At 31.4% G+C, this 15,839-nt stretch overlaps 3 protein-coding genes, 1 long non-coding RNA gene and 1 other non-coding gene across 5 annotated transcripts; 3 read left to right on the top strand and 2 right to left on the bottom strand.

Annotated features, from left to right (window-relative positions):
* The first annotated feature begins 7,385 nt into the window (after nt 1-7,385).
* On the top strand, nt 7,386-8,001 carry LOC124494442 (uncharacterized). Its single transcript, XR_006959215.2, has 2 exons — nt 7,386-7,517; nt 7,635-8,001. It is a non-coding gene; the product is annotated as an uncharacterized LOC124494442 (long non-coding RNA).
* On the top strand, nt 7,739-7,892 carry TRNAS-CGA (transfer RNA serine (anticodon CGA)). Its single transcript has 2 exons — nt 7,739-7,776; nt 7,847-7,892. It is a non-coding gene; the product is annotated as a tRNA-Ser (tRNA).
* On the bottom strand, nt 7,984-9,686 carry LOC124494441 (fatty acid hydroxylase domain-containing protein 2). Its single transcript, XM_047057607.2, has 4 exons — nt 9,537-9,686; nt 9,027-9,120; nt 8,252-8,947; nt 7,984-8,181 (listed from the first exon to the last, which is right to left on the bottom strand). The coding sequence occupies exons 2-4, from the start codon at nt 9,053-9,055 to the stop codon at nt 8,040-8,042; spliced, it is 867 nt and encodes a 288-aa protein (XP_046913563.1). The 5' UTR covers nt 9,056-9,120; nt 9,537-9,686; the 3' UTR covers nt 7,984-8,039.
* A 70-nt stretch (nt 9,687-9,756) lies between these two features.
* Nucleotides 9,757-12,501, top strand: LOC124494440 (general transcription factor 3C polypeptide 3). The gene has a single exon (XM_047057606.2). It carries the CDS (start codon nt 9,855-9,857, stop codon nt 12,411-12,413), a length of 2,559 nt encoding a protein of 852 aa, XP_046913562.1. The 5' UTR covers nt 9,757-9,854; the 3' UTR covers nt 12,414-12,501.
* On the bottom strand, nt 12,466-15,837 carry LOC124494439 (TBC1 domain family member 2B). The gene is given in 4 exon segments (XM_047057604.2): nt 12,466-12,677; nt 12,679-13,049; nt 13,109-14,108; nt 14,175-15,837. Coding segments are annotated over 4 exon segments (2,787 nt in total). The 5' UTR covers nt 15,423-15,837; the 3' UTR covers nt 12,466-12,509.
* Between the last annotated feature and the right edge of the window lie 2 nt (nt 15,838-15,839).

The raw sequence follows: 15,839 nt of genomic DNA, 5'->3' as shown, positions 1-15,839 counted from the left end.
TGGACCACGACACAGCAGACCTCGTGCATGACCGCGCGCGCTTTGTTGGTTCCTCCCCGGACATTTGACACACATATTGTCCTTTGTCCACACACACACACACTTTTTGTCCTTCGACACACACACTTTTTGTCCTTCGACACACACACACACATTTTTCCTTCATCAAAAAACCACGTGTTCGAAAAGACACAAAAACCACACTTTTTTGCACACAACTCACACTCATGTTCTTGCTTTCGTCTAGATCGGTCATATCCATTTCTTTTTTATTGTCTTAATAAAATTATTCGTTTTTTCAACCGACTTTCTCGACTTTATTCAACAATCATCATCGTTGTGTTGTATAAATAGATTCATCTTCATTGTGTTTTTTACATTAAAAATGATGAAAAAAATTATGAAATTTTTCATATTTTTTTTTTATTTTGCATTAACAAATGCAAACAAATATAAAGATTACTATGATTATGATGATGATAATGCTAATAATGATTCAACAACGACCATCACACCCACCATCACCGTGGCATCATCATCTCAAATTTCGATTTGGGTAATATATGTAATTGGTTTGGGAACAATGATCATAGTTTTTGGCATTTGGTAGTTCCTTTTTGGCAGGAAATTTTAACTTGGAAAATATGAAGAATCCATCATTTGCGATTCCGATATTTACGAGGAATATTCGGAAGAATTCGAATAAAAAATGTATTGCTGTCCACATGGTTGAAAATCATTACTTTGGAATATTGTCGTAAATGATATTTTCAAATTGCCTTTGCCTCATGGTTGTCATCTTCAAGCTTATGCTGATGATTTTATTTGGTATTGTGATCATCAAGATTTAAATGTGGCCGATCAATAAGCGAAAGAAGCAACAAATTTGACTCATATTTTGTATGATCTTTGTCCGGTTTCTCTGGCCAAATATCTTTCAAAATTATGATTGATTTTATTTGGTATTGTGATCATCAAGATTTAAATGTGGCCGATCAATAAGCGAAAGAAGCAACAAATTTGACTCATATTTTGTATGATCTTTGTCCGGTTTCTCTGGCCAAATATCTTTCAAAAAATATCATCTTTTACAATTGGGACTGGAGAACCAATAGAGATAGAAGTGTTACTAGACGCTTCTTTTCTTCCATTTATGATCGTCTATTATACTGTAATAATGATCTAAATTCAATTTTAGTTAAATTTTTATCCTGTGATGGAAAATTTCGTTATTATTTATTGTAACGTGATATTTGAACGTTCATCCACGTTGTGAACTCGTGAGAGAGATGAGAGACAAGACTAAACTTGTCATTGTATTTGCCCGACGGGTTTATGATTATTTTGTTTAATAAAATATTTGATAAAAACTTTTGTTCGTTATTCGTGCCTTTGTGTTACTTCTGGTATCCCTCTCGGCCAGCTTACCGTACATTATATAATATTGGTTATTCCGCTGTTGGTGCGGAATAGATACTAAAAATTCCATACATTTGATTTGTTATTGTCCATGTTTTATGAGTTCTCGTTTTCTGATTGAAAACCAGTGCGGTCTTTTTTTGTGTGAAGAAACATTGCCGACTTGGATTATCAAATTCCCTGCTAAATTGGCTGATTTTTTATTGTTGATTTATAAATGTTTGTAATTATAATTGTGTAGCACTCAACTGGCTGCGCATAGTCCTGCCTATTGTAACCTCTTCATATTTCGACCGAGAATGTCGATGAGAGAAACAGCATGTTTCCAACTGCAAATTCCGAGTCCGAGTAAGGCACAATTGAACACGCAACACACTTGAACACACACATTGTGATTTGAGTTTTTCAAAAAAAGTTCAAATTCGATCTAAACAAACTGTCGTTTGCGACACATGATTAAATTAATTAATTTAACTATATAAGCACCCTTTCATAGTATTTTCAACGCCCGAAGTCGTCATAAGGACCACTTGGGAAAGATTGTTTTATACACAGAAATAAATGGTAACGTTGTTTTTGGACTTGACGCTGGAACAATTATTGAATATAATAAATAAAATCAAAATTCGAATTTGAAAAAAATAAAGTGTTTCCTTTTCTTTTTTTCACATAAAACTGATTTTGGAATTGTCATCAGTGTTCATTTGCTGCCTCATATGCTCTTTTTTTGTTTTTTTTTTCGCACTTTTTTTCTTTCACTGTTTATTTTATTTTCATTTTATACAATTCATCAGCAACTAGAAAGGTTGACAATCATTTTTTCTAAATAATATCATATAGCACATGACTAATGAATTCATTCTCGGTGAAAAATCAAAATATGTTCATCAAGACAGAATTCGTGAAACAGATGATGTGGAAATCAAAGCTTTACTAGGTTTATTCATCTTATTTGGGATTTACCACAACAACCGGCTAAATCTGGGAGACATTTGGAATAATGACGGGACCGGAATAGAGACATTCCGCTTAACCATGTCTCTACAACGTTTCAGATTTCTCAGATGTTTGAGATTCGATAGCAAAGAGACGAAAAGTGAAAGAAGAAAAATCGACAAACTCGCCCCGATTCGCGATCTTCTTTTGAAGTGCTATTTATGCAACAGATTAAAAAAATCAAAGGAAAGATTACGTATTTTGAAAGGAAAAGAAGTTTTATCAACCATCTAAATCGCTATCATTTCGATTATTTGAAGTAAGTTTATTGTTTATTTAAATTTTAAATATAACTGTTGACTCAATAATTTTACCGATTCGAACAAATCCAATGACAAGATGACAATGTTCATGATGATGACGATCAAGAATTTTTATTGAATCTAAATATCGATGATGATAACGAGATTTCCGAATCTCCTTCAAATGCCGAAAATTTGAAAGGTTTGAAAATTAATTCATAGCTTGGATTCATATCTAATGAAATCTATGTATAGATTTAGCAGATGAAACAAGTTCGGCTACAAATATGCATGAATCTATATTCCTTAACAATTTAATGAATTCAACATGGAAAGAATATTATGAAAAATTGTTATTTGATATAAATTGGTTAAGATATCAAGAAAATACAAATATGCAAACCATCAACAAAATTGTTTCAATGGTAATTAAGCATTGTCTTCAACATTTACCAACACATCTTGATGAGAGGCGCAAAATTTTCGAAAACATGATCAGCCTTTCAGGATGTAAATATAAATTCAATCAATTTATAGAAAATCTACCAACTTACATTCCTGCTGGTAATTCTGATTTGAAATTTTCTTGGGTCAAACCAAGTGACGTTTGTCGACTCATTTTATCAAACAAATCAATAATGGAGCGGGTAAAGTATTTAAACTAAATTGATTTATGGTTTATTATTCATTTCACTAGTTCACGAGAAATGGAAGAGTAAAAATATCAATAATTCTGACTTGAAATTTTTGGTTCAAAATGTCTTCTAGTTCATCAACTAGTACTTCTGATTCTGCTAATAACGATTCAAAAAAGACAGAAGTACATCATTGGAATTCTGATCCAGGAGTTCATTTCAAAATGGTACCTAAATACAATGGACAAAATTTTGCTGAATGGAAATCGGAGTGATCTGTATTATGGCAAATATAAAGCTCGTTTAGTGGTTGGTGGGTATAACCAAGTTCAAGGTGTTGATTTTAATGATACAATGTCACCAACACCTAATCAATTGATAATTGAAAGAATAATATAATTCAGTATTTTGAAGCTTGCAATTTTATTCGGATCTGGAAAAAAAAATTTTAACATCTTCGTCGAATTCTGGAAATACGTAATTATCCAATACGAATGTTAGGTTAGGTTAGTTTTGGATAAAACTATTGTATTGTCAGACTGTTTATTTTCAGATTTGGCACTTTTCAGTCTTGGCTGTTTTCTGCCTTGGCTATTTTCAATTTGGCTATTTTAACCAACAATCCTCACGATTATCGACTTTTTATCATCATCACAATTTATAATATGATATCTTGTTAATAAAGTTGGATATTTTTCAATTAAATGATAAATTATTCGTTTAAAAATTATTTGAGGAATGAATTTGCGATACGGTTTATAGCTTCCTACTAATTGGTCTATTATCTATTATTGCTTTTATTATTGTAATAATATCTTTATCGAAGCAAAATTTCAAATCGGTTGGATTATTGGCTTGGCTTAATAAAGCCATGATTAAATGGTTGGGCAATTCGGGGAATGTGTAATACGTTATGTTAAAAAAGTTTTTTATCCCGTCAAAAAACTCAATTATGAATTCCAAGAAAATAGAAATAGAATTTTGAGAATATATTTTATGTACGTATTTCGCATTTAATTCTTGATAATTTTCATTCAATTGTTCATATTTATCGGTCAATTCCTTATACATCCTATCTCTATTTAAAACAGAGATTAATTTTCTATGATATAATTCAATGATAATAAGTTCGACTTACTTGATTTCATTTTCCATTTTTAATTTGAATAATAATAGATAATATATTTTCAGATTCAAGTTAGACGAGTTCAGGTAACAAAAATGCAAAAAAAATCAAAATACAGTCTAAATTCGATTTGGAAAAGGAAGTGAAAGAAAAACGAAGAAAAAGAAAATCAAATACATTATAAAGGGGTTTTTGTAAAAAAATATTTTACAGCTACAATGAATTACTCATAAATGACGGACATGATTTAAATTTAATTTTTATATGAAATCGGATTGAAATTAGCAAGGCAAAGAGCTTCATTATGATTTTGGCCGCAGATTGGGCAATCGGATTCTTGGCATTCATAACTTAAATGATGATCTTAATTGAAGAATTTATAGCAACGTTTTTGCTCATATACTATGCGAATTCTATCTAAAACACACAGGATTGTCAATGCCATAAAGAAGAAAAGTAACAAGAAACCTTCTTCATCAAAACGCAACCATGTGAAGTCTGACTATTGCAAACGAAACTGTCATTCTACTGATGAGTGTCAGATACGCTTTTGGGATGAAAATCATGAGCGTCCACATCATCGTCGTCTGGCTCATTCAATTCAAAACAATCGAATTATTCTGCATCTTCAAAACCATCGAACACCACATCCACCAGTGTTGCGAATGACGAGAACGTATTATATGAACAAACAAACCCAAACCGATAACGTCACCGTGATCGACAACACATGTGACGAATAATGAATCAGTGTTTGACGCCGCTAGCGGAAGACCAATTATTTCAATAAAAATTGGCGATATTGTGATTCATCCAAATGACTATCAACCTATCAGCTTTCCAACTGATGAAGACAGAAAATCATCCTTGATTATAATACTGCATTTCAAATCCGTATATTCGTATGTTGGATATGTAGAGTAAAAGGATCAAAAAATGAGTTTGGAATTTGCAAATTAACGCCGAAATTCCACAACATATTGCATTATTGGGAAGATGCATTTGAATTTGGACCAAATTCTTCGTATAAATACGAAAGATTTCATCAATTGAACAAACGTTTGCGATTCCGATATTTACGAGGAATATTCAGAAGAATTCGAATAAAAAATGTTACTATACTATATATAGACTGTGCGCATTTCATCATCATATCTCATATATCAAGATTTCCTTTGATTACAAATGAAAAAATCAAACGACAAAATGATAAAAATACTTTTGGTAATGATGTATATTTGCATTGTATACGCTAATATATATGATATAGCACTCAGGGATATACCAGTCAACAATATCAACACCACGAAAGATGTAAAAAAGAATGAAACAATTGAAACAACATTCATTTAAAGCTCTGACGAAGGCATTTGGACCTTGGTATTTGGTATTATTCTATGTGAAACTTAAGGACACCAATTGAAAGATGTAGAAGGATAGACTTTATTTAAAACACAATAATCATCTTTTTGGTTTAATACAATAATTGACGTGTGCATCAAACAACCAATAATCATAGAATGAATCTCCAATGGGGTGAGCGCTGTCTTTTTATCCCCTTTTCATCACGTCATCTGTGTACCGCCAAGCCCACGCGCATTCTCTGTTTACATAGATTTTGTTTTTAAATAACTAAGAATCTTGGTTTTGTTATTTCATCACAAGTGGGTATTGCTGTTGGTGCTACAATCATGGTTCTTGTTATTTGGTGGTACAGTTTTGGTCTGAAAATTCGGCGTCTACGAGAAGCATATATAGGGGATGTGACAAAAAAACATTCAATGTTTACCTATTTATGTAATTTGATTTTTGATAACCTTGTTACTGACACATTCAATCACATTTTTTTATTTTGATTTGTCATATCATACTGTAAAATCAAACACAACATTGATAATCATTTTCTTATTTATGAACATTCGATTGATCAGTTTTGTTTGTCTTAAGATTGCCATAACAACAGGATTGTAATATTTTTTGCTCGATTGCTTTTTTTCTTTTACCTCATAATGTCGCGAAATTGGAATATTCATGAAAGATACAAATGTTCGTTGGACAAAATATGTTAGTGAGTAAATGGTTCTCTCTCAGAATGTTTGACGTTGGTACGTCTTTTATGAATTGCCCAAGTGAGCAGAATTTTGGGTTCTTTTGTTCTCTCAAAATAAACATATGTAATAATTCAACGTTTTCTTTTGTATCCATGTATTTTCGATTATTATAAGTTTTTCATTAAAATATAATTCAATAAAATAATCAAGTCATTTTCATATCACAAAACATCAACAAAATAAATAATGAAATAATTGGACAAACATTCGGATTTTTTCTTTCTTTTTTCTGGTTTGTGAATCCAACTATTACAATAAGAAAAACGATTCTTTTCTCATCGTAAAATGCTGGATGATGAAAAAAAAATTGGAAAAAAGAATCATCAATTTCATTTTCAGCTTTTCTTTGCGTAGAGAAAATAGTTATACGTAGTATACGAAAAGTTCCTATTTTTCTTAGTGTATGGTACATTTCAATATATTTATTTACAGTAATACCCCGCTTAACGCGGGGGTTACGTTACAAAAATTCTGAGCGTTAAGCGAAACAGCGCTAAGCGGGGCTATTTTTACATAATGCATTTTTACCCTTCATATACAATGTAACAATGTAATGTAGGGTAATTGTGCAGCGTTATATCGAATCAGCGCTAAACGGGGCAGCGCTAAGCGGGGTATTACTGTATATTTATATTAAGATAGACTAGTAGATTGATAAGATTTTTAATTTTTATACACCAACACCTTTCCAATGTAAACACAAACAACGCCATTCAATTTAAAATCATTTCTTAAAATGTTGAAATAGTCAATCTATTCTAGTGCCATCTATTGTAATGAATTTACACAAACTTTCAATTGCAAGAATTATATTTATTGATGATCAGATGTTATTTAGGAAAACAATGCCGAATGACTTTATCAAAATCTATTTAAAATGAAGTATATCAATATTTTTGTTATCATAACTGATTTTAGGATGAATATTTTACCATATTTTGGAATTTATAAAGGGTACAAGTGTCTAGATTTGAAAGTTTTCATGCAAGTAAGCAGACTTTCAATTGCAAGAATTATTTATTACTAATAACCTTACATAAAAGAAAACTTAAAGAGTAGATATAAAATCCAATATTATCCAGATTTTTTAATTTTTTTTTATTAGTTTTAGAGCCAATATTTTTCAATTTTGGTGCCCTAGACTCTTTATTCTCTCATATCACTGCCTTGCTATTCAAGCAGCAATGCCTATACTTTAACTCATTCAAAGCAGCTATGGCCGAGTTGGTTAAGGCGATGGACTCGAAATTAGAAATTTTGGAAAGAAAAAAAAATGAAAACTTCATTTCAAGAATGGAAAATATATTAATTCTAGTTATCCATTGGGATTTTTCCCGCACAGGTTCGAATCCTGTTGGCTGCGAAAAGTGTGGTTTCTTTTTGTTCAATCAAAAAAACACTGTTTTTACGAATTAAATTCTATGTAATACAACACCATAAAATAAAAATTAATTAATTAAAATAAATTTATTTTTATTATTTTGCCATTTGAAATGTGAAAAAAACACAATCAGTTCATTTTTGAATAGTCTGATGGTGGTGTAAGGCCAAAATAGATACGATGATTTTGGAAATACTTTGATTTACGGAAAATTTTATCTGTACCATGTAGCCAATCCAATATACCAAGGATTCCATAATTAACATTAAATCTATATCAATCACAATGAATGGAAAGATTTTAATATTAAATCAATACAAACAGAAACAAAAAAAACTTACTTGAGATGATGAAAATCATGAAAAACAGGTGACAATGACCAGGGAAAATGATAACCACAGTGGTCATTCAATGTCAATAATACCGTATATAGTAGCCAAAGATTTGAAACAAGTAAATGTGATTGCATTAAATATGGTCCAATAAGAACGGGAAATGTATTGACAATTGCATGTTCAATTGGGTGACAATAAATTGCTGCCAAAGCAATCGGTGTTTGCCATTCATGATGGCGTTTATGAATATGTCGATAAAGATAACCATGATGACATAATCGATGTGTATAATAGAACAAAACTTCACGTATCAATATGAATGATATCCATTCTGTAATAAATCGGCTTATCGTCGGTATTCGTGTAGATGATTGTGGAATTAGTATATGATTCACTTGTAACCACTGAAATGAAGCACCCAATGAGATACCCAAAATTTGATTAAATAACACTTGTTTCACTAATCTTCGTAAATCTTTTCCATTCACTTGTGATTTATCCATTTGAATTTTGTATTTCAAAATGAATTTTGGCCATTGATAAATATCGATGAATGTATAGGCTGTACCGACAATCCAATAAACGGGTATTGTTATGAACAAGCCAATCAGTGAATTTGCAAATTTGTGATCACCATTGAAACGATGAAGAATAAATGATTCATAATGATTTTCTACTGCCAATCGATATGGTTCAGTAATGCTAAATTTAATTCAATAAGAAAAAAAAATATCGGTTAAGAAGAAAAATTTTATATTGACGAAATTATTGGTCACCATACTTGTCGATCGTCAGATTTATTGTTTCCATTTTGTAAGCAACTTGTTACTTGATGATTTGTTTCGGTCGATGAAAAAATGCACATAACAATTTAACTCAATTTCACCATTTATTTATTAAGTTCAGTTGTTGTTTATAAGGATAAATTATTATTAATTTTAGATAAAATATATATGGAAAATACTGTACATAGGCTGCACAATTGGTTATGATAATTTTTATTTTTGTTTATTTTTCAAATGAAATCAAATTAAGATGTTCAAAATAAAACAAAAAAACCGAACTTTTGATAGGGGGAAAGTCAAGATAAAAATCGGTACAATTTATGAAATATTCAAGTGATTCTCAAACTATTTGTTACAATCTAATTTTTATCAATAAAGAACAAAGTTTTCGAAAGAAATGTGATCGTTCAAGTTATCCATGATTAGAAAGTTTAAAAACTCCTGATATATGTGATTACATAAACAAAATGTACCGGGTACATGTAGCGATTAAATTTAATACTTACTTGTTTGACCAAAATGAAGGCCACGTATGTAAATATAATTTATCACTAAATGTAATAATATGTGGTTATATTTTGAATATGTAATCAAATTTTCGTTATTAAAACAGTGCATTGCTTTTTTCACGTTTTCGCGTCATATTTCCGAAGAAATGACGTCAATTTTTTCAAAAAACTAAAAAATTTGAAAATTTGAGCACATAGGTATCGATAGTATCGATTATTTACAAAAATATGCGTGTTGATCATTGAAACAAATTGTAAATTTGAAGATTTAAAAATTTTTTTTACCGAAAAGAATTTCATTATTACCGCAGGCAAATGGATGAAGAAAACGAAAATCCTTTACAGCTATTGCTAAAAATGCGTGATGGTTGTGCGGATATAAACGAAGGTTTTGGTGAAGATCAATTTGAAATTGACGAAATTGAAATCGATCCTCAACAATATTATCATGAAATGTATTATACCAACGATAATAAACGCTCAAAGCGGCCACAATCTATGCGTTCAACACGATCCAAAGTTCGTAAACGTTCAATGCAAGAAGAAATTGGCACCATCGATATGTTGACATTCGAAGAACAGAAAGAAATTGAAGAACCGATTGAGATAGATATGCGTAATATTTATAAAACCTATGGAATTAATCCAGTCGATACTAGACAGAAATTATTTCGTAAAACTTCAAACGATATCATCAATTTTTCAATTGGTGAAGCTTTTATGAAATTTGCACATGGAAAAAATGACGAAGCTATTGGCTTGCTATTCGAAGTTATCCGTATTAATCCATTGAATCCAGAACCATATGATGCACTTGGTGATATATATCGCAGATTAGGCAATTATGATAAGGCTCTGGAATTTTATCTTCTAGGCATAGAATTCAACCAAAACGATAGTGAACGTTGGGCAGAAATTGCCGAGCTAGCTTATTTCAATAGTATGTACAAATCAGCGTTGAAATTCTACACAAAAGCCCTACGATTAAGTCCACGCAATTTGACTTATTATATAAAAAAATCAAACATATTCGAAGAATTGAAACAATATGAAAATGCATACAAAACATATGAAAAAATGATGTCCATTTTGGAGCCTGAAGATTACAAGATTATCATTTCGATTGCATTTCGCATTGCTAATTTGTTGCTATTTCAATTGAATTCTCCATCAGAAGCGTTAGCCATCATCGAGAATATTATTGTTCAACATTCGATCGAACAAGATTCTGATAAATTTGTTTCATTTCGTCTATATGTTGCGACATATTTCGATTTATTACTAACAAATGGTAAGATCGATGAATTGATCTCGAAATTCATTCAATATAATTTAATCAAAACGGAAAAACTTGATGGTATTGATGTTGAAAATGTCAATCAATGTCGAGACATTATTTTCGATAATTTAGATAAAAATCTTTTCAATACTGATGACATTGTATTACAATCAAAATTAATCTGTGCTTGTTTATATTTTAAAAAACATTGCCATACTGATTCGATAAAAAAGTTTCATAATGAATTTTCTAAAATTGAACATGAAACTGCACTGGAAATGGTTTATAGGCCGATAATTGTTGCTTTAATAAATGCAGATGAATATGAACAAGCTCATGTTTATACGACCAAATTGGTGAAAAATCTTAAATCATCCAAATATTGGTATTGGCATGGTTTATGTTTGCGGAAACTTGGCCAAGATGAAAATGCCATCGAAGCTTATGGTAATGCCATACGTTTTGATCAACATAATTACGAGGCTGTAAATGAATTAAGTGATCTTTGCAATCAGATTGGTATACCAGAACGTGCACTTGATAAAGTCAATCTTGATCATTTAAAAGTAGATATTACTCTATTGATGAATCGATGCAATCTTTTGTTCGTTTGTAAAAGATGGACAGAATTTATTTCACATTGCCGATTACTATTAAGTTCCAATCTATATTTTATTGAAAATTGGCGAGATATGGCTGAATTGGTTGCACGATCAACTACATCACTCAGTCTTATGAAATCGGCACGATCATTGCGTCGAAAATGTTCACGTTTGACTGGACGAACTGAATTGATTGGTGGTCGTTTGATTAAAGAACAATTTTTTGATTTTTGGAAAAAATCCATATTCGTTTTGCTAAACTATCTTCAAGAACATGATGAAGCAGTACGCTGGGCATTTTCCGGTCTTATGTCTTCATATAGCCATGAATTAATACAACCAATTCTATTGGTTACATTTCGAACCTGTATCGATGCTAAAGTTCGTCAATATACCTTCTGGTTGGGAAAATTATTAATAAAAGAATTTCGTAATAATGGTAAATTATGGTATGCATTCAGTGCAATGTTGAGCAGCATTTATCAAGATTATCGTCATAAACGTTTCTGCATTCGACTTTGGTCAGAATCACCAGAAAATGTTAATATTCTAATAGTAAATGGTCATATTGCATTTGAATCAGCACGTTATCTTCATGCATTAGCCATCTACTTAATGATCTATCGAATGCGAACATCGTATCGTTATGATTCATTTCATGTTGCCCTTGCTTATCTGCATCTCATCTGTCAGAAACATACTTTGGATAAATGTTCATTGTTTGCTCAAATGATTGCCTTTCTTCATGATTATATGCTCAAGATTGGTAAATGTCAAGAAACCTACTATAATCTGGCCCGAACATTTCATCAACTTGGATTCATTCCTTACGCAATTGAATTGTATCAAGCAGCTCTTCAAACACCACTTAAAGTACATGATAAACGTTTTGATCTTTCACCGGAGATAGCATTCAACTTATCACAGATTTATCGGAATTCAGGTAATCATGATCGTGCCAATGAATTAATCTTAAAATTTTGTGCTGTATGATTATAATTTCATTTTTTTTCATAATAATCATCTTGTAATATCAAATGTCAGTAGTGTTTATCAATAAAAAAGATATGTTTATTTTTTTCATTAATTTTAATCAGATTCATTATCATCAAATGATGATTGCTGAGAATTATCTTTTGATTTTGATTTTTCCGTTTGTAATTGTTCACCTTTCGTTTCATCGTTGTTCAATGTGTAACGAAATTCATCAATCTTTTTAAGTTCTTCAATGACCAAAGCAGTATAATGTGTTCGTTTTGGATCGCACTAATCGGTATGGAAACGGGTTCAGTTCACGGAATGCTATATCAGATAACCGTTGTAGATTGAATTGTCTTTCATCTAATGTACGCAGAAATTGATTCATTGATGCCGAATCGGTCATCTGCAGCAGTTCAGATTCATGCAGACGTAGTATGGCCAATGCGAATCTAAACAAAACTTTACTACCTTCATGCAGGAATACATCCCAGATGTGTAGATAGACAAACACCGGTACATTGTCAACAAAAATGGTCAAAAACCAGGCAAACAATGATATTTCTATATGATGATGGTCCATTTGTTGTGATAATTGGGGCAATTTGTCCGTAATTAAATCTCGTAATACGTATTGATCAACATGTGCGCCTATAAAAAAAATGAAAAGATTAGAATTTATAAATATAGCTTTCTACAGAAACATATACCGAGCAAATTACGGCCATAATAATCTTTAGGCATAATTGTTTCTACGATTGCCACCAGACACCAGAATGCATCTTCTTCAGGCATAAATAGCAATGCAACAGCTGCTAACCGATTCAATCCTTGGCAATAGCCCACCGATGGATTATGGAGACTATATGCCAATAGCACACGACGAAGTCGTTCAATACCATCAGATTCTAGATTTTCGAAATGACGATTATTTGGCAATGTACGTAACAAGTCCAATTCAATTTGTTTAGCCGATGGATCAAGAACTTTGCTTTGCGAACCAAGTTTTGAACGATTACGAAGTAATGATTCGTAATAGTCATCACTCAATTTAGCTTTGTGATCTTTGACACGTTGATGTATTAATGAACGCCAAATCTTACAACGATAATCCTGAGGTACACCGAGCCGAATCATTTGTTTTAGCTCAAAATTGCCAATCGGAACTTCTCCATGATTAGTTAAATTGCTCATAAAATGATCCCATTTAGAACGCCATGTGATCTCACTTTTATCAGGATCAAGAACAAAATCATAACATCGTGGTCTTTCATTGTTATGATGATAGAATCCTAATTCATCATATTCGGCACCACAAATTGAATTCGAAGCCGATTGATTTGACCATCGAGATCTTGGTCGATTTCCAGGTTTCCAACTTAATGGAATGTCTAAAGAACTTTCCTCAAGCAATCTCGATACTATTTGCTTAACAGATTCATTAGTGACGAATGAATTTGATGATGATGATGATGATTCGATACCATGAAATACCTCTTTTTGATTGCGTTCTTCAACTTGTATACAATGATTGATTTCTTTCAAAAGTGACAATAATTTTGATTGTATCTGCGATGATTTAGCTTCAACTTCACACAATTTTGCCTCGGATTGTTTGTGTTTAAGTTCAAGAATTCTGTTAATTTCATTTAATTCGATTATTTCTTTGTTGAGAAAATAGTTTTGTTGTTCGAATGCAATGGCTGTATCCTAATAATTTGAAATCAAACATTGTAAATTAAATTAATCATCAATCTTTGATACCGTTTAACCTACCTCAAGCTGTTCAATTTTTTGTTTAAGTTTTCTCGGCACTTCATCCTGAATAAATTCTCGTTCCAATTCAGCATGAGTTTGCATTCTAGAATTTTTACATTCCAAATCATAAACTTCATGTGTTAAAGAAACTAGTGTACGATCACGAGATTCAAGCATTTCTTCCAACACTTGTTTTGTTGTCGATAATGAACAATTTTCTTGTCGCAATTTTTCATTATCTTTAACCATTGTGTTTAATTTGATTTTCAAAGCAATTATATCATCACACCGTGGATCATCCGTATCTGAACAATTTGTCGGTTTTTCACTTTGATTAAAAATTCTTAATTGTTCTTGTAAGATTTTTATAACTTCACGATTAGTTTTCACTTCATCTTCTAGGGCCATTTTATCATGGCGTAATGCTAATAGGCTACCATTTGATCGCCGACATTGTGAGCAATTCATGTCAACATCTTTAATAGAATCATCTTGAATATTGTGGACAAGCTGCTTATTTGGTTTACCACTAAACATTCCACCAAATATACGAGATGGTCGACGATGGTCACTATTTGTGATTGGCACCGATAGTTTTTGGTCACGTTTAGCAGGTGGTAATGATTGAGTACGTTTTTGAGCCGATAGATTCGGAAATTTGGGTTTCGGTTGAACCATTTGTTCATTTAAAATTTTGTTTCGACTATGAGAATCAACAGTGTTCATATCACAGCTTTGGTAAAATTCGCTTTCATTTGATTTATCCGATGTAGTTTCGGTAACGGCGGCGGTGGTACCAATTGAGAAATACGATTTATCCGATCGATCAGCTAATGGTTCAGCTAATCGTTGGAAATAGCTTTGACGATATTGTTGTAACATTCGAACCCAATGGAAACCTTCGGTGGGAGTATTCGCTTCGAGCATGAATCGTTTTACACCTGAACGTATTTCGAATCGAAATGTATCAACACCAGTAGTCGGATTGGCCAATATAAATGATGATTGATTTATATTAATCTCACCCAATGGAAAAAGATCTTCTTTTGTACGATAGTAATATAGTTTACCATTGTCTTTATTGAAAACGAACCAACGTTTTTTGCGATGATTGACCAATGGCGATGATTGCTCTTGTTGAACGTTCGAATGTATCAAAAGATAACCTTGAAGAACATCATTATCTTTATTGTTTTTGGATTGTTTTTGAAGTTGTTCTACATTTCTATTTTTGTTGTTGTTACTATTACTACTATTTTGGTACATAATAATTGTATCATTGAGTGAAATTTTTTTTTTCAACTAAAAAAAATTCAATGATTGGATCCCATTTACAAATTGTTCAAACGTAGAAAAAAAAATTCTTTATAATTGAGACGATGAAAGCCAATTACGATAATTATGATGGTGGGCGACGATGATGATAATAAAACGATGAATATCAAGAAAAAAACAATGAACAAATATTGTTACAATATGGCACAGATGAATACGGATATTGCACATTGATCGACATAAATAAATTCAATTCTTTACAATTCTATATTCATTCAGCAATTATCTGACACATGTGCTTGAATTTTTTATGATGATACAAAGAATTACATATACAAATAATAATAACGGCAACGAATATATAAAAAAAAAATTTCCAAAATAAGAAAAGCTGTGAAGCTGGAGTTA

Source organism: Dermatophagoides farinae, chromosome 3, assembly GCF_024713945.1.
Source record: "Dermatophagoides farinae isolate YC_2012a chromosome 3, ASM2471394v1, whole genome shotgun sequence".
In the NCBI taxonomy this organism is placed as follows: Eukaryota; Metazoa; Arthropoda; class Arachnida; order Sarcoptiformes; family Pyroglyphidae; genus Dermatophagoides; species Dermatophagoides farinae.
Note: the sequence above shows the minus strand (reverse complement) of the source record. Positions and strands in the feature narration are given on the sequence as shown.

Bases quoted from the DNA above. Each gene is read 5' to 3' on its own strand.
- LOC124494441 (XM_047057607.2), bottom strand. From the start codon at position 9,055: ATGGAAACAATAAATCTGACGATCGACAA. The intron at 8,948-9,026 runs GTATGGTGACCA...AATTAAATTTAG, and splicing joins ATAAATCTGACGATCGACAA to CATTACTGAACCATATCGAT. The intron at 8,182-8,251 runs GTAAGTTTTTTT...TGATTGATATAG, and splicing joins CATGATTTTCATCATCTCAA to ATTTAATGTTAATTATGGAA.
- LOC124494440 (XM_047057606.2), top strand. From the start codon at position 9,855: ATGGATGAAGAAAACGAAAATCCTTTACAGCTATTGCTAAAAATGCGT.